Genomic DNA, 27838 nt, shown 5'->3' with positions numbered 1-27838 from the left:
TATAATCATTTTTCCTGCCTGATTTGCCTGGAGGGCGCATGGTGAGAACATTTGGCAGCAACTACATTCAAATACTTGGCGAAGGTTGATTTGAAGAATTTAAGCGCTGACCCTTTTTCGTCAGGAGAGCGCCGTTACGTCGGAAGGGCAGCGCGAGCCGGTATTGCAGCGACTTTATTAAACAGAAATCCCAATTAATCTGTTCGATAATATATAATAATAACGCGAGAGTTTGCAAGTTGCCTCAAGACTGTAGTTGCAACTGTCAAAGGTGGAGTGGATACGCGCATGACCCAACACACATTACTGTAATACTGTACACGGCCGCCGAGATAATATCCGTATAAAAAAGCGAAATAATCCCGAGCTAAGGAACCGAGGAGTGAACAAAAACCGACCAAGGTTTGGCTTTTCTGCTCATTTTCCTTCGCTTTGTTTTCTTTTACTCTAACTAAGTGTTTCGCCGCCGTCGAAATTACTGCACTAAATATATTTTTGTGCCTCCCTTTAGCTCCAGCCAGCGCAAGGATTTTTTTTACTCCTCCTTCGTAATAAAGTCGCCATTTTGCTTCACTGCCTATAAACCATCCCGTATTCTAATATTTTCCTCAAGGAGTCGAGGACCTACCTATATTTTCCTGGCTATTTCTAATATTTCTGGATTGTTTAACGAGAAGACAGAGGTTGAAGAAGTGCCTCGTGGTGTACATATTAATGCCGGAAAGGAGGGGGCAAGGCAATTGGAAACTGGGAATAAGGTGAAAGTATCCAGGATTTATTTTCATGTGCAGACGAAATTGTAATTTCTCTTCTCCTGCCCTGCTCTTTTTTTCCTTCCACCTCGTCGTGGTCCGCAGAAGGGGGGGACAAGACGACAGTGACGACTGTCCACTTCCTTTCAGATCCCCAACCCCGGTCTGACCGGTCCTTGACGCACAGCAGGTGTGATTGCCATGTAACATAACATTGGTGGAAAAACGCCCACTTCGGTGTCTGTCTCCTGACCCCCTCCTCCCTCACGTGGGTGACCCGGGGCCACCCGGCCCCTAGTGCTGGGTGACTGCCCGACAGTTCAGGTAGGTGTGGCCGACCAGAGGAGCACTCTTTTTTTTCTTAACCACATGAATAGGCAACTCTGTAACCTTGTTGCAATTCAAACACACACACACACACACACACACACACACACCAACACACACACACACACACACAGAGCATGGCAGTGTGCCACGTGCGTAGCAAAAATACTTATTTCCAGGTTGGTTTGCCAGCAGATTGTGGAGGGAGATGTGAGTGGGTGTCACCATGTTTTGTTGTGTCTAGCTAAATGTATGGTAACGTGGGACTGGGGTTTACTTCTAGAAATCTTTTATGAAAACACCAGCTGCAATGTTATTTTAAAAACGTTGCTGAACAAATGCCAAGGCAAAAAATAGGAAACAAAAATGCATTGTGTACAAAAAGTACATATGTCACCATTGAAACTCCCAATAAAAGACTAAAAGCAGCATTCAGTTCAGCAGTGATAACATATAAATGTGTCTTTGTCTCTCTCACCACCACATCTGTTTATTTCAAGTAGTAAAATGATCTTGTCTCTTCACACTCTGACACATCAGGCAGGAACAGGAAGGTGTCTAGTGTGAATTTGTGCATATTTCTGCAGCTTGCATTGTGCAGCGAGCTCACTGCCTTTTAAAGTCAAATGTATTAACAACTTATAACAAGCTGTGAGCATGTTGTCACTTTGACGGATGACGGATCATCGCATAATGTACAGTGAGTAGCATGGCATGTAAATGGACACCGAGTGTCCCCGACCGAGTGACCCTTTGTGTGCTTCATTTGGAGAGTGACAGGAATGTGAGCTAAGAGAAAGCATGCTGGATTGTAATCAGTCACACTTAGCATAATTAGTAATTGTCAGCCTTGATCCATTAGACTTTCCCATGCTGGCGGGATATGTGGGTTCAGTCCAGAGCCCAAAACTGGGCTTCCTAAAAGGCACGTTGCCGCTGCTGACTACAAGATGCATCACTGTTTTTATTAATGAAGCTAGAAGGCAAGAAAGTAGCTTTGTACCCCCTCTCCCTCTTTGACTCACCTTTTGTCTAATGGGCTGAGCATGGAGTTAGTGTGTAAGTGAGGATATTGATTTTGAAATGAAACATGGAAGGTCACACCCTCATTACAACTGCAGCTGATTTGGTGCCTCCACTCAGATTATCGTTAACCTTCAGTCCAATAGCACCAATGGCCACAAAGGGACAGTATCGAACATTGGACAGTGGACATTGCTAATAATGTTTTGACAAGCAATGGAACAGGATTAATGAGCATCAGGAAGTATCCCAATATCGCCTCTAGCTACCAATCACTCCTGTGTAATTTTGTACCCCCACAACTACCATTGTAGGCATGGAGAGCCCAAGTGGCCCCAGGCTTGGGAAGCTGTCCTCATCAGGGCTGCCAAGGGGCCGGACCCCCAAGCATGGACATCCCCAGGAGCCTGTCAGAACCACGCCAGGCCCGGGAAACAACAACAAACACAGTGAGTGACGAGTCACGAGACACTACCACATTTCATGAAATGAAAACAGTATTCTATGCACACACTTTAGATCTACAGTTCGAAGCGTTTCTCCACGGATTGTTGTTAAATGTGCTGGTTGCAATGGTATTCTTGCCAATTTGTCTTTATATTCCTTTGGCTTAAGACTGGCTGGACTTTTTTAATTATTTAGTAGCTTATGATAGCACTAGGCAGGCTGTTCAGAGCCTAGGTGTTGTTTCTTGAGGATTTGATCACATAACGCATACTTTAACTGTCTCTGTTGCTTTTTTGAATGGGTTATATTTAACTTAGAATCAATGGTTCCCCAGCCTCGATGGAATTGTACCCCTCTCACCACAAAAGGGCCTGGAAACTACAACAGTTTCCCACAAAGTGCCTAACAGTGAGAAAACCAAACAAACAAGTATTGCCAAGCACTGAAATTAGTGAAACCCTAAGCCATCTGGATGAAGAGGGAAGATTTTGGAAAGAGAGAGCCCGGGCTGGGGAATTATGTTTTAATACAATAACCAGCAGATCATCAAGACATTGTTAATAGAATAAGGCAGTCTTGGAAAACTGGAGCTGTTCTAATATGACCCAGTTGTTTTGGTTGCTACAAAATAGCCCCTCATTTCCAGACACACACAGCAACAGCACTCACTAGATGCTTCAGTTTTTCCCCCCATGTTAATATCAGCCCTGTAGGCTGGATTAGCATGCCTGTGTGGGTGCGTGCATGTGTGCGTGCTTGCTTGCTGTGGACAGTAATACAAAGCTTATTTTGCATGACAGAACTCAGAGTGCAGTAAGCTTTGGATCGTTGTTTTTGTGGTGATTTATCTAGTGAAACCATTTATTAAGTTGTTTTAATGTCTTTTGCTGCTTAATCTTTCTATAGTTAGCAGGGTAACACAGGCTCACAGTCTGGGTTCCAGCACACAGGCTGCCGATTGATGTGCTGCTTTTGCTCCTAAAGAATGCATTGTGACAGAACACGGTGTATTTGAATGACATGTTTTTCTCTAAAGCCTATCAAAGTGTCATGTTTTATAGATTCATTTTACACTTTATAACTCAGTAAACAAGATGTGTTTATAGATAAATCAGTGCAAAGATGCTAGTGGGGTTAGGTCTGATTGTTTTGAGACTAAAGGCTAGAATGGAGAGAAGCACACTTGGCTCAGGTTCAGTAATGAGTACCGGCATGATTGTGTGTGTGTGTGTGTGTGTGTGCGTGTGTGTGTGTTTGTGTGTGTGTGTGTCTGCACGCACACGCGCAAGCGGGCATACGTGCGTGTTTAAAAAATGCTCTCACAGGTAATGGTCCTGGTCTTTTCGGGACTTTTTCTGGTAACTTAAGACTAGCATTTCTGCTTGTCAGCTTCGTTTTCTTTTTCCACAGTTGATCTGCTTTGACTTTCATTAAAAAAGAGCTTCTCAAAATAGTAATCATATCAGTGTTTTTGATAGTTCAAGTCTGTGCTAAGGACAGCTTCCTGCACAATTTGATTTCACAAGATACAAATCGGCATTCCACTTGTAGTTGAAGAATTGTCTTGTTTGGCTGGAAAGTGGGTCTTATCTGGAACATTACATCAGGGGTTTCCCTAGATCTTAGAGGGGCTCAGTTGGTAACATTGCCAGTGGACAGAGTTTTTTGTGATTATGAGGTTTGAAGATTCTCTAAAAGCATCCAGCATTAGGGGGGACCACAAAGCTACTGAAACACGTGCATATCCTTGTGTAACAGTAGGAATTCATTTAGACACAAAGCAGAGCATGAGAAATGCATGAGGAATTTTACATTTTCATTTCATCTGGGCACTTGATTACAGTTGCATTTGTATTCCCTAACCACCACACCATAACTGCAGTATGTCATGAGTCACTTAGATGTAGTTGAAACTAAAGCAAAGAAGATATTCATTGACTTTGATTGGACTTTCTTTATTACCTCCAGTAAAACACCGGCTGCATCAAAATGCATTACCTTTTCAAACGACAAGCCGTCTACTCAAATATGGACTCCTTTTCCTATTACTCATTAGTGCCTGGCTTGAGCTTTACTGTATGTAATGATGATACGAAATGCTACAGTGCTAATCACAATGAGCCTGGCACTAGCTCTTCTATGCCTGGAGGACTGTAAGTCTTGGTTTGGTGAAACAAAGGCATCAATATCTACAGCTCCCTGTGTATGTTTGTCAGTGTTCATTCTATGTCCATTGTACGCAGTGTGCTCTTCAGATAACCAGGCACCACGTTAAATGCCGTCTTCCCACTTGTAATCTTTTTTCATTAATAATGAGTCATTTTTCATTCCATGTTCATTAAAAGAAAGGCTTTTCCACCTCGTGGTATTATCAGTTCTCATGCTGATTGATAAATGTCCTTGTCGGAAACTTTGCATGATGTAATTATGAAGAAACCCTGTCCTGGCTGGACTGCTTTTTGTACTAGTGGTTTCCTGAAATCCCTCAGTGATTTTATGTACGGAAAGAAAGACTGCAAATTGGGTTTGTGTGCTTTCCTAGAGTGGTGCGGTTGAGCTGTCACCTTGCCACACCAGACAACTTGCAAGAAAGGATGTGGTCCCTGAGGGTGACTTGCTCTCTCTTTGCCTCTCTCTTTTCTTTCCTGCTCTTACATTTTTTTCACATTAACATCTTATTAGTGCCTTAGTTTAGTCATTTTTTCTTCTAAGTTGTTAAACAACCTACAGTAAAAGTGTTTGGACAGTCCTAATGCTGTTCTGCCAAGTGCTTTAGGCAAGCCCTGAAATTAGGCTCCTTTCTTCAAACATTAATGTAAGAATATATGAGTGGAGGAAGGGGAGTGTGGAAGTTCTGCATTGGTTTATATGGTTGTGGCTTTGTTTGACTGTTAAATGGGCTAGCTTTCATTGTTTTTGTATGTGTTTACATGTCTGTGTGTGTGTGTGTGTGTGTGTGTGTGTGTGTTTGTGCGCACACTGCACAGCCACGAGTGTTCTCAAATGACAGTCCACTACTCTGACTGCAGGACCTTCATTTCTGGCCTGCAGACGCCATCTGCTGACCCTGCGTATTTTTCTCAGCAGCAATTTCTCCCTCTCCCTCTCCACCTATTGCTTTGTAACATTTTCTATCGCTCAATTGTTACCGTATTCTCTACACATAACTGTCACTCCTTTCCATCTTATGCTCCCTCAAACTCCTTATCTTTCTCGTGTCCCACTTATTACGCTGTATCAACAGGAGCAAGGAGTCCCTAGGCCTCCAGCCTCACTATCCATGCCACCTTTCTTTCCATCCCCACAATCCTCCTCACCCTACTTCCACTCACCAGCCCTGCTCCCCATCTCTCTCTTCTCTTTTATATTTCTTATATTTTGTAGCTCTCACCTGCTGATGTGTTGAGTCTTAGAAAATGGTGGAATACCAAAAGATAAAATCGATAAAGAGCTATAGCTTGGAGAATATTTGTTTTGGGATGAAATTGAATTCTGAATCTTTTCTCAGTCTGAAGTTGATGTATTGAGGAGAGTCTTTAGTCATCTTTGTCACACCTTTATTTGGCAGGCTTGAGGATGGCAGATGAGTAGGAGTACAGGGCAGTGGGAGAGGAGAGCGATTGAGTTGGTGAGTCACTCTCCATAAGGAGGGCACGGCAAACAGTCTGGAGCAGGAATTTTCTGTCTGGCTCATATATATATTTTTACATTAACACATATATATAAATATATATGCACACACACACACAGTGGGGCTCGAAAGTTTGGGCACCCCAGGTAAAAAATTGTATTGTATTAATACATTGTACTGCCCCCTTTTGTAAGTATTACAGCTTGTAAACGCTTCTTATAGCCAGCCAAGAGTCTTTCAATTCTTTTTCAAGGTATCTTCGCCCATTCTTCCTTCCAAAAGTCTTCCAGTTCTTTGAGATATCTGGGATGTCTGTCACACACTGCTCTTTTAAGGTATATCCATAGATTTTCAATTATGTTGAGGTCGGGAGATTGTGAAGGCCTTGGCAAAAGCTTCAGTTTACGCTTCTTGATGTAATCCGAGGGTGTTTTCATGTCTTTTCATTAAATTCTCTGCCCTTTCTTCTCCAAACGTACCTTTGCTCATTTCGGCCTAAAAGTTCTATTTTAACCTCAACGGTCCACAGAACTTGTTTCCACAATGCATCAGGCTTATCTATATGTTTATTTGCAAACTTCAAACGCTGATTTTTGTGGTGAGGATGTAGAAGAGGTTTTCTTCTGATGACTCTTCCATGAAGACCATATCTGTACAAGTATTTCTTTATATTGGAATGGTGTAGCACAACTCCAGTGTCTGCCAGGTCTTTCTGGATGGATCGTGGGTTTTGACTTGCTTTTCTCACAATCTTGCAAGCTGTTCTGTTTGATATTTTTCTTGGTCTTCCAGATCTTACTTTAACTTTCACTGTTCCTGATGACGGCCATTTCTTAATTACATTCTGAACTGAAAACGCAGTGCTATCTTCTTATAGCCTTCTTCTGCTTTGTGAGCGTCAACTATTTTCAGACAACTGCTTAGAAGAACCCATGGTGCTGGTTGTTGGGGGAAGGTCAGATGAGTCTGGGCATTTAAAACCTTAAGATTGACATCACCTGATCTTTTCAGACAATGATTGGGAACAATCCATGACACTGTCAGGTTTCAGCTTTCCAAAGGGGGCGGTGCATGATATAAACTCTGCAGGGTGCCCAAACTTTTGCAGACGCCATTTTCTTGTTTTCTGTTATTTTAAAGTGTAAATGATGGAAATAAAATCTAACTTTTTGTGACATGTTATACAAATGTCTCATCTGTCATTTGATGCCTCTTGGAGTTTTTACCATCTTTTTGTGGCTTCTTTATGCCCATGCTATACAAATTTTTACCTGGGGTGCCCAAACTTTCGAGCCACACTGTATATATACACAAATATATGTATATATATATATATACACATGTATGCCTTTTTCATGCACTGCTTACTCTTTACCACAACCTGCCTCAGTGCATGAACAGCGAATTCCACCATGATCCTTGTATGTTAGTCAGACAGTTTACCTGTCTGCATCATCCCCCAAGCACCCATGGTTTTTGAGTTTGGATGTCACTAAATATACTGTTGGCCATGGGCCAAATGAGCATCAGGCGATAGATGAGGTTTCCAATTATATGAAGCATGTAGCTGATGTGGAGGGCTGTAAAATCAATGCTGGTCTGAAGAGGCTGTCAGTGTATTGTGAGTCACCAGATTATGTAGGCGGAATCTCAATCCCAAGCTTTTTATTTTTTATTTTGGTGGCGTTACTGCAAGTGTGGTTTAGTGGTGTTAGTAAACATAGAGAATCTACACTAAATGACCCCCTATACAAGATTCAAACAGCTGAGGGCACTGAAAATTGTTTTTGCTTAGGACATTCACACTGCTGACTGGGCACTAATTACTGGTTATTTAGTAGGAAGATGCTCTGCTTATTACTGAGTCATAGAGTAAGACAAACCCTGTTGACCTATGTATAATGCCCTGAACAAATGTATCTATCAAAGCCACCACGGGTGGATTTTTGAAAATCACAACTTTGATACTCTCAATTATAGTAGAATCAAAGAATACACAATGCATGATGGTTTTATTCTTAATTCATGTTACAATCTATCTTGAATTATGTCACCCTGATTGTTAACACTGTAATGTTGCAGTGTTGGTCTATTATGTATTTATTGCAATTCTCCTCTGTTGATCTTCCTGAACAATACCAAAATATATTTACATGATTTTTTATGTGATGTCAATTGGACTTTGAATGAGTAAATGTATCTATGAAAGACTCTTCATACCTTGGAAATTTGTTGTCATATACTGCTAGCCCGAAAGTTGAACCCATTATATTATTATCTAACTAACAGAACCACTAAATATAATAGAACGTAATATACAGTGATGGAATTAGCTCACATTCTCTTCTTTACAATCAGATCCAAGCCGAATGTCTTCAGCCTTTGCATATGAACCGCTCACAAACTAAGCCAGGTCTACTTAGGCCACCATGTAACACTGGCAGAGTGATTTAGTTTCACTATCAGAGTAAGTGGAATTGCAAAAAAGTATTTGCCAAAATTTAAAAAAAAACAACATATTACTGTAAATGAGTCTAACCATGCTGTCAGCAAGTGTATCTGTGTAAGGAAATAGCATATACAATAAGACAGCAAGGGGGAGAGAGAGAGAGAGAGAAAGAGAGGGAGAGAGAGAAAGAGAGAGAGAGAGAGAGAGAGTCTTGTTTTCTTTCAGTTAGTCAGTGTCTGGGTTGCAAGACTGTTCCGGTGCTGCTACACCTCTCTACTTCTTCTTATCCACTGTCTGGAATCAGGCCTGACTGGGAGGGAATTATGGGGACGTCTTCAAAGAGAGGTGTGTACATGATGGCAAGGTTTTAAGTGTGTGTGTGCGTTTGTGTGTGTGCGCGTGCTGACATGCCACCAGGAAAGTTGTGAAGAAGTAAACATGGCAGTAAGGTCCAGTGGTTGCACGGACTGTAAAACCAGGATAGCTTACACATTAAAGAGACGGTTGTACTTTATCATGTGTGTCTACCCTGCCAGGTGTATCAATTTATCCACCTATTGTCTGTTGAGATTAAGGAAGTAGTACTATTGTGTACTCTTTCCATGGAGTTGTGTCAGTGCTGAGTAGTGTTTGTTTGTGTGTGTGTGTTGTTTTTCTCCAAACCAATGTACAGTATGTCTACACCCTACTGTGCAGACACAGACAAAGGCTCCTGTGTGTGAGTGTTTGTCGAGGAAAACAAATGAGTGTTCTGTGTGTGCGCCTGTGTGTGTGTGTGTGTATGTGTTTGTGGGTAATTTGTGCACCCTTGCACTCAGGGGGAGCAGTTGCAGGCGTAGCTAGGAGAACTCAGAGGTTATTTGAGATCATTAGGCAGCAGCTCTTTTCTCTTTTCTACTCTGCTGTCAGGGTTAACCAGTGTGGAGCAACAGTTGCAGACAGCTGGGAGCGAGTCATACTCTTGACATTAGTTGAACAGCTGTTTTATCCCCGTGGCCTGTGCCTGAGAACCAGGGTTTAGCTTTGAAACAATGGGCCTGCTTTGTTTTATAGCAAGACAATGGTTGTGATTGCTGAGCGCCACAGAGTGTGCTACTCATACTCAAGCAAGCAAAGCAAAGTAAGAGATACTACACGTTTTGCATATTTCATCCCAGGAAACATAAGTCGGCTGTTGTATTTTTTCATTTTTACAGTTAAGTTTGCACTCACACCAGCGCTTCCTCGGCTTGTGTGTATACATGCCTATTTGCATTGTAGCCTTCTGTATGTGGGCCTAATTGTTCTGCTTGCTGGAAAGAGGCCTCTGATAACTAAGACAAGTGGATCTTATTCCCACAGCAACCAGAACATATCTTTCCCAAGAGCAGAATTCATTAATTATCCCTTTCTTTACAAGACCTTTATTTTCTAAGACAGGATTTAGAATGCGTGCTCAATTTCCTCCTCAGCACAAGAGCTGCACCGCCAACTGAATCACCTCCCCAGCTGCTACCCAGTCAGCTAATAGAGAAATGCTCTGTCGCCCGGATAATATTAATACACTCAATTCTATGCACACACACCACACTTACACACACTGGTATTGGTTTTTGTGTGCTTGTTAATGTGTATCAGTGTGCATGTTTATGGGTGTTTTTCCACCTTGAGTGTCATGAACTATTCCCAAATACAGCCAGCAATGCTGTGCTACTTCAATCTCATACAGCCTTGCCTTATTTTCTTTCTACCTTATTGTTGTGAGTAGGAAGTAAAAGATTACATATAATCTGTCAGCCTGTGTTTGTGTCTGCGCTTGGGTGAGAAACAAAAAAGAAAACAAATGAGGGAAAAGGGGGAAAGTTGATACTGTGTAATACAACAGAGGGAAATGAGGACAGGATATCATGACAGGTTAGGCCCGTATTGTGTTTTTATACACATTAACATCACTGACATAATGAGATGTTTTTTGGGGTTGTTGATGGCTGTTTTGAATGAGCAACAATGGTGGGAAATCAATTTATTTATTGTATAAAAAATACTCCAACAATTTTCATAGCCCTGGTAGACATACAGAGTGCTCCGATCCAGTTTGGGATCTGCCACAAATAAGCTGCACTATCAAACTTTGCATCCTATCACTGTCAATGAGTTTGCAGTAGAGGAAAGCAGTTGAAATACAAATCAAGTTTTTTCAGCACAGGGAAGTGAAATAGATTCAAAAGGGAGTCTATGCAAGACCACTGCTGCATTCCACTTGACAGCTAAGGACTATCATCTCTGCTTCAAGTAGTTTCCCTTTGACATTTTCTAGATCTGATATGACGGAATAAGCTTGAGCTGCTTGCCTTGTTTCTGCTGTCGCTATCCGGTCTTGCCAGATCAATGAAGGGGAGTTGAGAGAACATGTAATGATATATCGTTCTGAAGAGCTGAGTCTAGCTTCAGCTCCTACCTGCAGTACTGTCATTCAGTATTCTGCTTGGTCAGAAGAAGTCATCTGCCTCTGCAATTCTCTCCTCTCACTGAGGATCCTCTGCTTCCCTTTCCTCCCTTTGTCACGCCCCTTCCCTCCCTCCTCTTCTTTCACATACATCCACTCACCCTCCGCTCTCTCCATTTTTCCTCCCTATCTTATGTAGCACCATAGAAAAAATAGAGTGCAGAGGTCTAATTGTAGCAGGGAAGAGAGCAGTAATGAGCCAGTGCACTGCCTGTCCTCAAAATCGACATGTGTGGATGTGTGGAGAGAAAGGAAGGGAAAGTGAGAACGCTAGAGCAGAGAGAGAGCTGAGCCAGTCGGTCTGCTGTGTGCTGTGTCAGAGGTTCACATAAACTAGCGATTTATAGCTGATCTATTTGGCTCAACAGAAGCCCTGTACCCACCCGGCCCCTCTCTGCCACACACACATTCTTCCTCTGTTAATCCACAATAAAATCTTACATCTTAACACTTTGTTTTCAAACCCATCACCATAGCTGTACATTTTGGTTTTCATTCATGTCCGTATTTAGTTTAAATATATGAGCGGATACGTGGAATTTTGGATGCTTGAAAAAGTTTTTTTTACTGAAGTTGGGTATCTGTGTAGCTCCATGACATGTTGGCCATTTGCCATGAATATGAAGCACTTGCAGTACTACTTTTCTCGCCGATTTTGACAGGTCCGGTGTGTGATGAGCCAGCAGAGGTGAAGAGGAAAGGTCGCCCTAAAGCAGAAGTGCAAGAACTGAGAAGCATCCCTGTAAGTATCTCTCTTTGAACTGAGTAGGTGTTTGAAGTGGGCTTCATTTTTCCTGCACAGAGTAGTCAGCTTCCCATAACTATGCACGATATACAATACAGTATAACGATAATCCATGCATGTATTAAATCTCTCTTCCTCACCCCTGAGCAGGCCCATATGATAGTACAATGGAAGGAAGAGTTTAAGCGCCGCTCCAGGGTTAAGTGTCCGTGTTCGGGCTGCTGGTTAGAGTTTCCCAGCATCTATGGCGTCAAGTACCACTATCAACGCTGCCAGGGGGTGAGTCACTAACCTCTGTTCTTTCCTGTTATGTGGCTATTTCTACTTTATGCTGTGAGTATAAGTAGTCTTCAACAGTAGATCACCGTAAAAAGCAAGAAAGGAAGGACCATCACAGTCTGTGATAAATTACCTGTTAAGTTAGTTAAAATCAGAGTTTAAACTTCTAGATAATTTATAATGCCTACTACTTCAAATGTTTAGGGATTAATGACCTTACGTGGCTGTTTCAAGAACCCGTGATTATTTAAGTGAAGTAACAAGCTTCCACAACAGCTAGCCACTGTCATTTTATTTTACCTAAAGAGCGAGCCCACTCTAAATCCCTTCTCCTCATGTTTGTGTTTGTGTCTGTACCAGGCCACCGTAGCTGAGAAGCTGAGTCATGGCTGTCCCTACTGTGAGGCAGTGTTTGCCACAAAGGTGCGCCTGCAAAAGCACAAGTTGTGGAACCACCCAGACAGGGTTAGTTTGGAGCCCAAGGACGAGCAGCCCAAGCTACAAAAGACCACTGTCCAGTCCAACACCAAGAAAAGGTGACTTTGAATTTAGCTCTCAAATTCCTACACACACTGACCTACATAATGTGGTTAGTATCGTCATAATGCCGACTGTCCTAAACTTCCCTCCCTTGGTCTGTTAATTCAGGCCCATGGAGAACAGTCCCCCCTCTGCGATGTTCTTCAAAGTGAAAAAGACCCAGGAGGTGTCCATGCCCTCTCAGAACGGGGAGCTGGCCCACGGGAAGAGTGAGAGGAAACAGCACAGCCACACCCAGCCTTCACAGCAGATTCACCAGTCCCAGCCAGTCCAGCTTCAGTCCCAGGAGTCCCACAGCACATCGTCTGATGCGGAGGGCAGTGAAAGTGAATGGGACAGCCTTCCCCCTTCTTTCCCCGACGAAGACCCAGAGCGAATGAGGCACAGTAAGAGTACAACATATCTTTTGTAATGGACCGCAAGTTCTAATTAAGTGCTTGTATGTGTTTGACCGTTTCCTGTTCTGTGTTTTTCTCTTGAGCCAGGACGTAAACAGAAAACACCCAAGAAATTTACTGGAGAGCAGCCTTCAATATCTGGAACATTTGGATTGAAGGGTAAATATCCAAGAATGCTCTGACTTCACCTTGTTGGTAAATTATGTTTTCTAATGAACACTTGCCCATAGCCGTCAAACAGCCTTGATCAGTTATCTCCTATGGACGTGATGTTAATATGTGAATAAATGAAGTTGCAAAGAAAAGATTGTTACTACAAACTGGGTGAATTATCCTTGATCACTGATAGTACAGCAGGACACAGTCGATTCACTGAGTAATTGAAACCATGAGAGAACATGTACACTGCTTGAGAAAAAACTTAACAACATTGTGTGATTGGCTCGGTAAGTGATTAGAATGCTCCCTACTGCTGCTGATCAATAGTGCTGGTCTTTTAACAGTGCTAATGTGGCAACTGTAGAGGTGTTTCAAATCCGACTAAATAAATCAGTGACTCACACACCAAGCACACATCACATACAGCATTTCTAGTATATCTCTATTTTTCTGTCTCATTCATGTGCTGAAAATGTCTCCTGTCTCATACAGCATACACTAGGCTGTGACTACTCATCACCACTTATCAAACTATCCTCCACAGTTTGCAGCACTCACTGCTCTCTCTTGCTCATTTTCAGTCCACCTGTCAGTGATTCAGTAAAACTCAAAACAACATCCTTTTCTTAGTTTCTACCTCTTTATATTTTTTATATTCAGTATCAACTTTCCTTTTATTATCATTCCTCTTGTTCAGCATGGTTCTCCACCTGTCCCTCTCTGCTTGTATCTCTCACTTGACTTTGAATATGTTCGATGGGAGTATTAATTTCTACCACGACTGTGTGTCTATGTCTGTGTGTTCTAGGTATGACTAAGGTGGAGGAGAAGCTGAAGGCGGGCCGTGCGAAGAGATCAGAGGGGACTGGGTTCAGTGAGGAGCCCCAGAGAAGACCGATTTCAAGTCAGTCCTCCAAGAAAGATCCAGCTACAAGCAGCTCTGGTGAACAATTAAGATTCATTTTTTTCAATTATTTCTTTGTGTCAATTTAAAATGTTAGCACTGTAAATATGATGCTTGACTTGACAAAACTTGAGTCGTTTTGCAAAAAAAACTATTTTTAACTCAACAAAAGTTCCACATCACAAATTCTTCAATGAGGATTGTTTACTTCTTTTTATTAAGCCAACGTAAGATACATATTAAACATCACAAAATAGCGATTTAGTGCTTTAACTTATAATTACTTTTATCCTTAATAACCAATCAATCAATCAATTGTTTAATAAATGGTCAGAAAACATCCCCCACAATTTCCCGGAGACCAAAGTAATCTTGTCTTTTTGATAAAAGCAGAAATGGCAGACGGCACATTCAGTATAAATGTAGAATAAATTTGTCCAAAGAATATTTAACAAAATAGTTAAAAAAGCAATGACAAAAAGTTTTTTATGTGCAAAGATTAAAGACTTCAGCACCGGACAGCGCCCATGCAACCACAATTAATAACAACACAATACATCCAAAATGCTACAACAACACAAAGTGCATTTATTTCATATGCATAATCAGACAACTATATATTGGTATGGGATTATTTTACATCACTACACAATGTCACTTGCTTACACACACATAGAGTTAAACTGTGAGGCGAGAAAACATGAATACGAACACAAACGAAAATACACATGAAGACACCGTACCAGAAATAATTGGTCGGCGATCTGACAGAGAGTAATACTGTTTCCACGTTTCTAAGGTGCTGACACCCAATGGCAGCGAGCAATCCACGAGCGAGGTGAAGTAGTGTGTCCCACCTGCTCCATTGTCACCAGGAAAACAATCCACGGCCTCAAGAAACACATGGAGATTTGCCAGAAGGTCAGTAGGCGCTCAGACTGGGAGCGGGGTGGGCGATGTGACATCGTCATACTTTTTGTGAACTACAATTCTTATTAAACAATTGTTTTCTTCCTGAGTATGGAATACAGTTTTCTCAACCCAGGGCTGTTATTTCTATATTGAATTAGAGTCAAGGGAGCCTTTACAGTGATGCTATTGATTGGAAGGCTGTGGAAATTACACCAGGCAGTCTCTCAGTACAGTAATCCCAACCAGTTTTCTAATGTAATATCCTTTACTCATCTGCTTTAATATGACAGCTAATATCAGTTGAAATGGATAATGGGAAAGGACACTTTGCAATCCTGGGGTTTGTTTGCATTGCCGATAATTGTGAACAATTGCAGTTATATATGAGCAGTATAAACGAGGTGGGGGTGAAGCACAGAAGACGCTCATCCAAGTACATTATATTGAGCTTTTCTGAGGGCAAATCATCTGGAATGGTGCAGTAGCCTCGAGGCCCTCAGAGAGACGTGTTTCTACAGCCATTTTAATGGCTCCTTGGCCCAGTGGCCCGTGTGACTCCATTAAAGTGTCAGTTCGCCGTAAAGTAATGACAGAATCACCACATTACCACTGGGTCACTCACCATCCACACATCTGTCTCCAAATCAATACTGAGGCGAGAAGAGTAACACACGAAAAGAAGCACTTTGTGTTAAATTGGCTTTTCTGGTTCTTAAAGTTTCTAGATGTGCCCTTTGTCCTTTGTTTTGACAAAAAAACCACACTAATAACAATCTCTATTAAGTTACAGATGAAATGTTGCTATATTAGATCCAATAAAGAGCGTAGCCAGCAGTAGTGGGTTACTTGTATTCCTCTGTTTGGCCTTTAACCCCTGCAGCTCCAGGATGCCCTGAAGTGCCAGCGGTGCCATAAACAGTTCCGGTCCAAGGCTGGCCTCAACTACCACACCATGGCTGAACACACTACCAAGGTACTGTACATTCACAGAGGCACACACATGCAGCAATGTAATCTTGTAATTCCTGAACCTCATAATGTCTAAAGTGCGTTCTATAGACTGTTCCATTCTATAGACTGTTCCAATGTCTATCACGGGGGTCTTTAATGGTTTTTAGACCAAACACCCCTTTGGTGAAAGAGAGACAGAGCAGGGAACCCCTACTATTGTATAAAACTGAGCTGCATATTAAACTGGATGGATGGATATTTATACATTGTGTACACAGCATGTTTTAATGTTAAACATGCACTGGAAGGCACACGGTTTCATATTAATGTATGTTCTCAAACATTTTAATATTAGATAGGTAAAAAAAGAAAAAGAAAACAATAATTTGACAGCCCCCCTGGAGTAACTCTTACGAACCCCTAAAGGGTCACGGACCCCCTGTTCAAATAAGGTCAACAATATACATGTTCCATATTATACCCACATGTATTGTCAATTTTCTAATTAAGATGGCACAAAGACAATTTGAACTTTAATAAAAAAATAAATGGCGTAATCTTTACCATTAATAAAAGGTGTCCTATGGTAGCATAATGAACTTAAGCCCTACATTTCATGTAAAAGAAAGCAGGACAGAATCTTCTGAGTAAAATAAAGTGCCTCTTTAAGACAAATTGCAAACGAAGATTTGAGCAGCCCATTTTCTCTCATTTTTGTTTAATTTCCTAGGGAGAAAAATTGGCCTTTGACTACCTTGCCAGTAGTTGGAATCTTGGCTTGAATGGAGTTAAGTGTCATTATAATGTGTAGGTGATTATTCTTGAGCCTAGAATGATCCTTTCTTTTGATATTGTTGATAGTGGAGAAAACTGACCCACATCTGTAAGTCAATCCAAACATGGTCAAGGTGTGTAGTGCTACTTCGGTAAGACCAGGGAAAACAGTCTCAGACACAGTCTGTAGCCAGAAAGTAGCACAGTCATTTCCCCTCTATGCTGTTATTTCTCTAACATCTTCCTTAGCTGTTGTTCTCTCTAGTGAACTGTCTATGCACGGTAAACAATTGATTTGATTTGCTCAATTTAGTGAAGCTAGTGCCGTATTAACTGGATTAGCTGCGCTCGCAGTCTATAGCTGTGGCCTTTGGAAAAAACAACGCCCTGTGAAGATTAAAAAAAAAAAATTAATGAGAATAAATACTTTACTCTCATTAATTTTGTACAAATTGGTCACCGCCACCGCCACTCAATCCAGACTTTGTTTTTTACTGATCTTTGCCCCCTAAGAACAAAGCTATGTTTCACCACTGTCACACTCACCCACTGAACAAGGTAGTTAGTTTCCAGACACGATACCAAAGCACTACACCCGTTCAGGAGGCAGTCACACTTACATTCGTGACTCTATGTATGGAAATCAACCATACACTACTGCTAGTGTCAGCATTCACTGTGTTTGGTGAGGGGTGTCCTGCATGTACGTAGGAATGCCTCCACAGTAAAAAAAACATGCCTTTCCCATGAGCTACACTACATTATATTTATATTATATATTGTCAGCGGCTATGCCCCTGTCTAAAATTTTGATCTCCGGGTTTGTAAACGATCACACATGTGAACTGGTGATGTTGATTGGTATTCTTGTTGTTGAAGTGCTCACATTTCCTTCTGCAGCTGTCTTAACTCTGACAGCAGAGAGCTTCGTTACGATATTAGCATGACACTCCTGCATTAGAGAAATGGTACTGCTATGATGTCTGCTGAATAATTCAACAACCTGTTTCAAAAGGTATCATTAAAGATTAATGACTGTACATGCACCAAACCTTGAAGCATGTGTGTTTGTGTTTTTGTGTGAGCACACTTTTCAAAAGTATCTGATATATGCACACATGCATGTACAGTATGTGAGGGGATTTGGGTTTTTGCCAGTTTAATAGTGATGATAGATGACCGTGCCATCTGTGTCAACTAAGTTAAACTGTTTGATACTGCCATTTGTCTTCAGTCTGGACCTGTTGTACTTTGACCTTATTGGCGGCATTCCAGTTCAGCAGAGAAAAAGAGAAGCACTCTGTGGGTGTAAAATATGTTTAAAGGTTTCAGGACTGAAACTCCAGAAACGTTTTACAAAACATAAACAGATTCTTTAACATTAGTTCTGTGTAGTTATTTCTGAGTTACTCTTTACAACACCAACATTCCTAACATGGTTGACTGTCCGTTTTTTATTTTATTTTTTAAATATTTATTTATCAGAATCATTTATTTGTCATTAATAATGATTCTGATGAAATTTTATCGGCCATTATAAATGCCGATAATGACAGTTTGGGGAGTGCCTAATATCGGCCCGCCCATATATCGGTCGGGCTCTGGTATAAAGTATAAATTGTTAATGATGTAATGTCATTCAACTGATATAGAGGCTTTTGTGGCCACAGTACACAGTACTGATAGGCCTGGTCATCTGAGGACATTATATACAGGGGTTGTTTCTGGAAATACACTATTTTCAAGTGGTCCAAACATTTGGTACATTATCTTAATATACTAGAAAAGGGTTTTGTATATTGGGAAATGAAAACAATTTAACTGATTCATTTTGCTCCTTTTTCAATTACTTTTGTTATTAGATTTATTTCTTTATTCTTTATTCTTTTATTTATTTGTTCGTTGTTGCTGCTTGTTTTACCATTTCTGTTGAATCTTTAATGGCTTTTTTTTTTAAATAATTTCTGTGTAAAGCAGTTTGTACTTAAGTGATGCTTTAAAGTTTGATTTGATTTGGCGTTTGGACAAACACTGGGTCCAGTGTGTTGTCAGTGCAGTCATGTGGCACAGCCCCAGTGCAGTGTGGGAAAACACAGAGGGCTGACAGAAGGACAGGGGTCACCCACTTAGTTTGACCTTGATGTTGCTGCTGTGATACTGCCACCTCTTCTCTCAATCCTCTTTTCTCCCCCTGCTTGCTCTGTTGCTCTCTTGCTTTCTCTCTCTCTCTCTCTCTCTCTCTCTCTCTCTCTCTCTCTCTCTCTCTCTCTCTCTCTCTCTCTCTCTCTCTCTTGGTCTCTTATGGAGGCATTAAAAATACATGCTGATGTAGTTTCATAGTTTCTTCTCCTGCCGGTGTAAAGCAATGGCTGAGCTGGTGTCTGTTCTGATGCCTGCAGGCTTTAGCTTTATTTGCCCATAGTAGTGAAGGAAGCTTAGGTTCTGTCTCAGTCATCTCCATTTTGTTTCTCTGTGTGTTAACACGTGAGAAAACACATGAAATTTGCTCTACTGGGATTCCTCAGTAAGTCCAAACTCTTTCCAGTCCCCTGCACGTCCCTGCTTTCTTCTCCCTGGCAGCCCTGCCATCTGTTGTTCTGGTTTTGGCTGGGGTTTGTCACCAGCCAACACTTGAGTGAAAACATGAGTTTGACAGTTGTCATAAACATGCCTTGAGTAACAGCCTTGCCATGACACCATTTAATGATCCTGGCACAGTGTAAACACACAGAATGGAAAACATTTTCATCAACATATATATTTTTTTTACATCAGGAGTGGGGGGAGAGGAGTTGTGGTGGGACATGCTTATGCGATTTTGTGTTTCTTCCCCTCAGCCCTTGGGGAGCGAAGGCCAGACGGGCGACAAGCACAAGGAGAGAGAAAGGCTGCGCCGAGTGCTCAAACAGATGGGACGAATCAAGTGTCCTAGTGAGGTATGCACTCCGTCTTTTCGCTTGTGTTCCTTTCTCTTTCCCTATCTCTCATTTTTTTGCTACTCTTGATTTCATGTGTTCTTCATTTCCATTTATCCAACTTTTCTGTCTTTCATGTCACATTTTCCTTTCCTCATCTGCCAGTTTAGATTTTGTATCTTCCTTTTCCTCAGGCTCTTCTTTTTGTGTCTGCCTCCTCTAAACTCTCTCCCTCCTTTTCTTTACTCCTTGTTGTTGACATGTTGCCCAAAACCACACCAATACTATGCTTCCCATTACTCACACTAGAGGGCAAAAGGCAGAGAGAGGAAGAGAAAGAGCAGCAAAAATAGACACTCTACTGTTATTGTGACAAATTAGCAGTATCTTCCTGTTTTCTCTGTATTTTTAACTAACCACAAAATATTGACAGATTGCTAAAATATTGTTCCGTTAAACCTACACGGTTTTCCACTTACCTAATTTCCTGCTTAATGAGTGTTTTCATTTTGTCTCATTTCTGTCACTGGCCTCACATGATGACACAAACATTATGTGTGCAAACACAAACACACATATACAGGGCTGTTCAGCCCACTTTTCCAGCCTGATGGGCTACCAGTACCACCAGAAGCGTTGTGGAAGAGAGTTCTCTGACGATGAGAAGCCTGTGTTCCTGTGCCAGCACTGTGGAAAAACCTACCACTCCAAAGCTGGCAGAGACTACCATGTGCGTACCGAACACTCCTCAACTGTCACCACCACCATGACAGCCACCACCACCACCAACAACAACAACAAGGAAATTATCACTGACACCAACAACAACACTGGCAAAGACAGGGTAAGCTGGGATTATTATAGGATAGAGGTCATTTTCTATTAGATTGTAATTTAATTAGCCAAAGTTGACCCACATTTGTCACTCAAAGAAGTGCCCTTCTGCTCCCCCAGGTGGTCTCTGAGGAGTCTCCATCATTACGCATAAAGGAGCAAAGCCAGCTTGAGAAGAAGGATTGGCAGGAGAAAGCACCATCCGGCCAGCCTAAGGAGAAGGAAATAGAAGTGAGGGACAAGGACAGGGAAAAGGAAAAGGAGAGGGAGCGAGTCAATGAAAAAGCAGCACAAACTGTGAGCCAGGGGGATGACTTTGAACGGACCCCAAGTGGCAGAGTGAGGCGCCGGTCAGCTCAGGTGGCAGTGTTCCACCTGCAGGAGATAGCAGAGGACGAGCTGGCCAAAGACTGGGGCACCAAGCGCCGCATCAAGGATGACCTGGTGCCTGATAGCAAGAGGGTGAGGACGGATGGGTGGATACATCAAGCACACAATCCACAGTCTCAGCTGACATGTACATGAACATAATTGACATAAACACATGCGTACTCAACTCACACATATGCACAGGCATGGACACAGGACAGCAATGTGTACTGCAAGAAAACATCTCCACAACTATCACCATAGATACACACACAGAAGCATAAACAGGGTAACACACTGACAACCATCAATGCTGACATTTCTAATGTAAAAGTTCCACAAAAAGTGGTTAGACAGCAGATAAATACAATATCTTTTTAAAAACATACTTTAAAATTGTAACACTGCAAGAAATACTGATATTATTATTATATTATTTTGTGTGTAGTTAAACTACACCCGTCCTGGCCTCCCTAACTTCAGCCAAGAGCTATTAGAGACGTGGAAGAACCAAGTCAAGGAGAAGGGCTTCATCTGCTGCACCAATGAAGTAAGATCATTGACTGGTTTAATGTGTCACAATATGAAGAGAAAATTACTTTCCATATTTGAAATCAACAAAACATTGATTCTGAGATTTGTCTTAATATTAAGCACTAGGTTTATAAAAATCAGACTGTTGATTTCACAGGAATATGGATTGAGTGAGTTTGGTTACTCTGTTTATTTTTGTTTTGTCTTAGAACTGTGAAGCTGTCTATTCCAGTGTATCAGGACTAAAAGCCCACCTTGCCAACTGCAGCCAGGTACAAACACTCAACCTAGAGCAAAACCACCAACCTGATTACATTTGTCTCTGTAGATACTGTATTAAAAATAAGAATACACACACACACACGTGGAATTGCCGCAGAATTGTAACAGATGTATACTTGAGTTCAGGATCAGGTCATTGTTGTTAATGCGCCTATTACAATATTTTTTTATATAATCTTTTTTGAGCGTTTGTTAAGTGCTTTGCCTCTGCAACCTGTTTACATCACTGAAAGAGACGACAGCTTAATGCAATACAGCACAACCATAAATATGAACAGCATTTCAAAGAAAGTTTCAAAGAGTCATAAGCGTTGTTAAAAACATTGCTAATTGTTTTTGGAAAAGAAAGTTAAAAATGTGTTATTATTACACCAACAACACATTAAGGCAATGCAAACTAAAAGGTATGAGACAAATTTTATCCACACAAATGCAACTATTCATTTCTAACGGTTGGTGTTGACTAATACCTAGAGACTGTAATGTGGTGTGTTGCAGGGTGACGGAGAACTGGGAAAGTACACTTGTCTGATTTGTCAGAAGGAGTTTAGCTCAGAGAGCGGCGTGAAGTACCACATCAGCAAGACCCACTCACAGGTGGGTCATTCTCAGTGTAAACTTCTCAAACTTCTATATTATAAAGTATTACTTCAAGTACTCTCTCACAGGCAGCATTTTCCTTTTAGTCAACACAGTAAAAAACGTGCAGAGTTGCAGAAGTTGGTACAAGCTCTCATAATAACAAGGTGGTATACCTACTGTATGTTGGGCAAACAAGTGCTTGACTTGTGGAGATACGTTTATTCGTAGCTTGTCGCTAGATTTTTCCCTCAAATACAGTATAACACAATCATTTTGTATGATTAATATATCCATTTTGTTCCCACAAAATATTTTTTTCCCACAATATAGAAGCTTGTTCCCATAAGGTTAAAATCTTAAAAGAATACTATCTTGTGGAACTTCTGGGGCCCCATAATACTGTACTGAGTCAGGTTGTATGGCCCGCGAATTATTAGGGTTGGGTACCGAACTCTTACCGAACTTTAGGGTACTGACCGGATTACATGGGTACAACCGTTTACCGTTAAACTTTAAATCAATTGGTGCCAAATTGCGGTACCTGAGAGCTTCTCTGTCCTCTCCACATGTTTGACAGAGAGCGGGGCTCAGCTCCGATACTCAAGCGGGCAGAGCTGCGGTGCAGACGGAGTGAAACTATGTCGCCTCTGCAGCTTGTCCAATACACAGTGAGTGAGGGCATTGCCCATAAAGCGGTCGCAAGTGTGGTTACACTTTTCAAAACGCCCTGCAGAGAGCGTTCGCTGCAATAAAATATAATGTAGAGCTGAAAGCTGTCGCGATGCGGTTATGCTTCCTCTGAGACAGGCAGGCACTGCGTTCTCTATGCCCTGGTGATGGATCGACAGGCTGGAGGTTGTAGGACAAGGCAAGGCAACCTTTATTTCTATAGCACATTTCAGCGACAAGGCAATTTAAAACTCTTAACATGACACATTAAAGCTATAGTGCGCAACTATACTATATTAATAAACGTCAGTTACGTTCAAGCCATTGCCAAAAGAGTTGATACAAAGCTAATTAAGCCCGTCAACTCTCAGTATGGCTATGTTCACAAAATAGTGTAGTCCGCCGACTTTTGCGCGCAGAAGCTTGAGTGATATGTTTCACATTAATAACAGCAGCATTCAGCTTTGGAGATGAAAAGGACATAACAGTTACCAGATGAGGACCTCTAAGAACCTGCCATGTTGTTTTAATCCTCCGTGTCCTCCTTGACTTGAGGGAATAAACGCTCTTAGCAACTGCGTTGAGGAGGAGTGGGGGTGGTGCGTGATCACTGAAGGCTTGTGTCATGTGGATGCGCCAACAGTGTTGTTGTCAATTGCTCATTGGGGCGACAGAAACTATGCACAATAGCTTTAAAGAGCAATTAAAAACAGTCATGAAATAAGTAATTATTTGATTAAATAGGTTGTAGGGACGGGTTTGGTTTTATTTGGTGTGGTGTGTAAAATGTTCTAGATAAATAATGTTATACTTGGAACAATTTTGGTCATTAGGATAAATAGGTTTGGAATTATTTTTTACAACTGAAATCAATTTTTTGTTATTACAGAGGGAAAGTACCGAAAAAAGGTACCGAATTTCAGGACGGTCCCGGTAAAAATGTGTACGGGACCCAACCCTACCAATTACAGTAGAAACGTTATCCAGCTGTATACGTGCTCCTGACAGTGTGTTTTATTGCCTTAGAACTGGTTTCGTGCAGCAGCCAATGAAGTGGTCTCCAATACCAAGAGTAAAGCGCCGGAGAACAATGGGATCAAAGCTGAGGTGAGGAACGGGGCCACCACTGGTAAGAAGAGGGGCCGCAAGCCCAAAGAGCGCCCCCCTGTGGTTGCGCCTCACCAAACACAAACTGAAGCACCAACCACTACTCAAAACTCAACACCTGGCGGGACCCCTTCATAGTCCACCCCCCTGATCCCCAACCCAAACGGACAGTGCTTATTCAAGCCAAAACCGACAGCCCATCCCCTCCACCGCCAGACGAAGCAAACCCAAGAGGCTGTCATTGTCAGAGTAGCTCTGCTTTTGTCGACCCAGGAGCCAGAGAGGATGCTTACTGTAAATGTTACGCGAGGAAGCTAATTACCTTTCTAACTCCACAAGAACTTGGCACTGAGAAGGAAGCTAAATCAACCCTTAAGAAGTAAAACAATTAGTACAGACCTTTTGAAATCCCAGAGTAAATGTGTCTACTGTTATAAAAATACTCATGTAACAGTAGTGTTTGATTTCTCCATTCCACTTTTGTCTCCTTTTTTAATGCACACATTTCAGTTTCTGTACTCACAGCAGAGGTGTCAATACTAATCAAAGATAAAATCCTGACATAGATAGCATTTTCTAAACAGAGGTAGTATTCCAAACAAATGCAGAGTAATTCTCTCTACAATATTCATGTTGTGTTTGAGAGTTTTTAAAAAGGATATTCTATTAGCGTAGTGAAGTCATTTATTAAATATTTAGTGTTTTCACATTTTTCTCCACAGATATACTGTACTGTGTACATAAATAATATCCATATCTATATATCTATATACTCAAAGCAATGAAGCCACCTGTCATTTTAAAGCCTGACACGTCCAATTGGATCATGAGCAGTCAGAATTTTTTGCAGTGTGTGCTGTAGTGCAATTTTGTTTTGAACTTGTTTTTTTTTTCTGGTTTAATGTTCATGTTTTTTACTTTTCATGTTTTAAGTAAGACATTCTCATATAAGCTAAAATGTTGGTCAGTTGTTAATCATATTCCGCTCTGTTTTTCCTACAGCCATGTGGCTCACTTCAGTGATATTTATTTTTATTTGATCTGCATCACATGACAGTGAAAGGTATCTGCTTTGACGACCATGAATAAGTGTCCAAAAGATTGTTTCCACAGTTCTTTTACACTGACGTTAATAAGCAGAATACCCAAAAAGTGATTGTTTGAGATTTCCATCTGTAGGGTATAAGTTAATACTTAATATGGCATTGTTTAATTGATTTTAAAGAAAAAAAAACTTGAAGCATTTTGTCGAAAATAGGACTGGCAAAGCTAAATGTTGGACAGAGAGATGAATTTTGTGTGAAGCTTGTTGCACCATTGCAGCACAATCAAATGATGTAACACCATTTTTAAGGAGGCCATATTTTGGCTTCTGCTTTAGCTTGAATCAAAGAGCTGAGGAGAGAATACAAATATCTTTTATAGAGAGGGTGAGGGAAATAATCTTTTATTAAAATAAAAAAAATAGAAAACAAAGATTCAATTATAATGATGTATATGAATTAATTCCTGGATGCTCCAAGTTATTGCCTTGCACTTTAACCCTTAACCCCTCTTGCTTGTCTCTTGTATTTTTGCACTCCAGGAGTATTCAACCTAACCTAGTGGCTGTAAGGCACAGAAGTAGGAATATTTTACTCTGATGAAAACTTTTAACTAGAGAAAAACTACATTTGTCTTTACATGGGTAAAGAGCAGCCTGGTTAACGCTTTCTAGATAGCATCTGTAATCAAACATGACCGTATAGTTATGACTCCCCACACAAAGCCATAACAGGTCTTGTTGAATTTTAAGGCTGCTCCATCCCACTTAAAGTTAGTTTAGCTTCAGATTAAAAATAATAATAATCCATTATTATTAAATTACTTTTCAAGTCTGAAATGTGTGCAATTTAGAGAATATTTTCACTTTAACATGATTAAAGTAGATACTTGAATTCACAGTTATATTAAAGATTTGAGCAAATGAAAACTCCATAAATATTTGATTTATATTTGGAGTCTATGTCTACAAAAATAATGACTTCCTTGCTTAAAAAGAAAACAACAGATCGTAAATCTATTTTTTATTCTCTTATGTGTATTACCCATATAGCAATCTGATAGCTTTGAATAAAGTTGTGATGTGGGGATATTCTGTTGAGGTAATAAGAGTGCTTTACTTGCCACTCTACCTTAAGGACCTGAACTCAGTTAAGTCCACTTTCTCCTTACTGGCAAGTCCTATGAATTTTTTGCACCAACAAATCATCATTCAAATCAAGGACTGATGTCAGCAGAACATGTTTAAGAAACATTGAATTTGAAATAAATGTGTCCCAGGTGGTGTCATTCCTACGCTGTGACCTTTAATATTGCAAAGCAAAGATTTGAGCGGAATTCCTCCATTACTAATCAACTGATGGAGGTTATTCAGGTGGGAATGATTATGCATGTGTCTGTCCCTATTAGTGGGATGGACCTTTATCTTCTATCCAGGTTCAACCAATGGAGAGGATAAGTTAGACAAGCACTGATTGGTCCTTGGACCTTTTCATTATGAGTTGTCCAGACCTTTATGTGTGTATGTGTGTGTGTGTACAAAACAGTTAGCACCTTTGTAATGACTGGATGTCAAAAATGGTAACACTTTTCGTTAAGTGTTATGCTGTGGCACAGAATCGGTTCATCAGCTGCTTGTTACACGTTTCATTAATAACGTCACATTGACTGTGTTCACCTGACAAGCTTTGGTGTTGCAATATAATGGTTAGGCACTGCTTTTGACAGTGGGTATTTTATATTTTATCACACCCTTTACTATCTGTCTTCCTATGATGTGGAAAACACATATCTATCCCGCAGTGTGAGCTAACTGCAACATCTTTAGAGTACAGCAATACACCATAATTAGCTGGTTTTGTTGGCTTTGCTGATATTTTGATATCGATGTGTCTTCTCAAAATTGTATGGCTTTTTTCACACCCCTACTTTTATTTGTTTGCTTTGAAAATGCTTTTTACATATTATGAAATTTAAACAAAATAATTTAAAAAAAAAGGTTGAAAATATTTGTAGACCACAAAGAACATTGTAAGCCTGTGTGTCGGCATACACTGTTATTTTATCCATTTAGATGATGCACATAAATTGAGCTTTTTCAGTACACGATGGCAAACACATTGAGAGAGTCCTTTATTATTATCTATTCAATAAGGGACAACAAGGCTTATGTATGTGTGTTTGTTTCAGTATTTAGTGCACTTACTATACCATGAAATAGGCTTGAAATAGGAGTGTTGTTGGAGCTTTCTAGTTAGCCTGGGTGTGTGTGGTGTGTGTGTGACTTTTGTACCCCGGGAAACAGCAGGCTCAAGCGTCTTCCCTTTGTCAGCAATGGTATTTCCAAAACCAAGGTTAATCCTTAGAAATCCACTTAGACAGCCTGAACATTTTACCCTTTTCTTTGGGCAACAGTGGTTCGTTTTGAATGCTATCTACTTCAAAAGCAGCAAATGGCATCCACCTCTGTTGTCTGGGCCATTGTGATGAAACTGTGGAAGGTTTTAAGAGATGATGTTGTAGCTCATAACTGGTTATGGTATATAGGTAACAGGTGAAATGAGACTAATAATGTATTAAAGATTTCCATATCTGAAATGAAGCTGTATAGAAAAATAGGAGACATCAACATATCCTTAGAGAACTGTTACAATTTTTTCTCCCAAACTTGTTGTATTACCTGTGCATTAGTATCCCTCAACTAATTAATAAAAGTTTGTTGACTAAAA

The 27838-nt window shown here is 40.8% G+C and overlaps 2 protein-coding genes and 1 long non-coding RNA gene across 8 annotated transcripts in view; 2 read left to right on the top strand and 1 right to left on the bottom strand.

Moving 5' to 3' along the window:
* samd10b (sterile alpha motif domain containing 10b) overlaps positions 1-13467 on the top strand; it is a 60325-nt gene extending 46858 nt beyond the window's left edge. Inside the window, exon 6 of the transcript XR_004657247.1 lies at positions 13431-13467. The gene's annotated coding sequence lies outside the window, so the exon portion shown is untranslated. The remainder of the gene's footprint in view (positions 1-13430) is intronic.
* Positions 1-27838, bottom strand: part of LOC117947508 — a 1113976-nt gene that overhangs the window by 374948 nt on the left and 711190 nt on the right. The gene's annotated exons all lie outside the window — the stretch shown is intronic.
* Positions 21-27838, top strand: znf512b (zinc finger protein 512B). Of its 6 annotated transcripts, none has more exons than XM_034876378.1 (18): positions 21-41; positions 903-1076; positions 2417-2551; positions 11777-11856; positions 12010-12138; positions 12499-12674; positions 12787-13064; positions 13158-13235; positions 14044-14178; positions 14939-15060; positions 15932-16024; positions 19614-19712; positions 20275-20535; positions 20646-20987; positions 21343-21444; positions 21638-21700; positions 22209-22307; positions 23988-27838. In XM_034876378.1, the coding sequence occupies exons 3-18, from the start codon at positions 2419-2421 to the stop codon at positions 24204-24206; spliced, it is 2409 nt and encodes an 802-aa protein (XP_034732269.1). In that variant the 5' UTR covers positions 21-41; positions 903-1076; positions 2417-2418; the 3' UTR covers positions 24207-27838. The 6 variants fall into 6 exon arrangements, with proteins under 6 accessions (XP_034732269.1, XP_034732266.1, XP_034732272.1 ...); XM_034876375.1 differs by lacking the exon at positions 21-41 and adding an exon at positions 284-758; XM_034876379.1 differs by lacking the exon at positions 21-41 and having other exon boundaries at positions 285-1076; positions 13164-13235.

The sequence above is a fragment of the Etheostoma cragini genome, chromosome 7 (assembly GCF_013103735.1).
Source record: "Etheostoma cragini isolate CJK2018 chromosome 7, CSU_Ecrag_1.0, whole genome shotgun sequence".
Lineage (NCBI taxonomy): Eukaryota > Metazoa > Chordata > Actinopteri > Perciformes > Percidae > Etheostoma > Etheostoma cragini.
The sequence above is the reverse complement of the archived record's forward strand: the minus strand, read 5'-3'. Positions and strand labels throughout refer to the sequence as shown.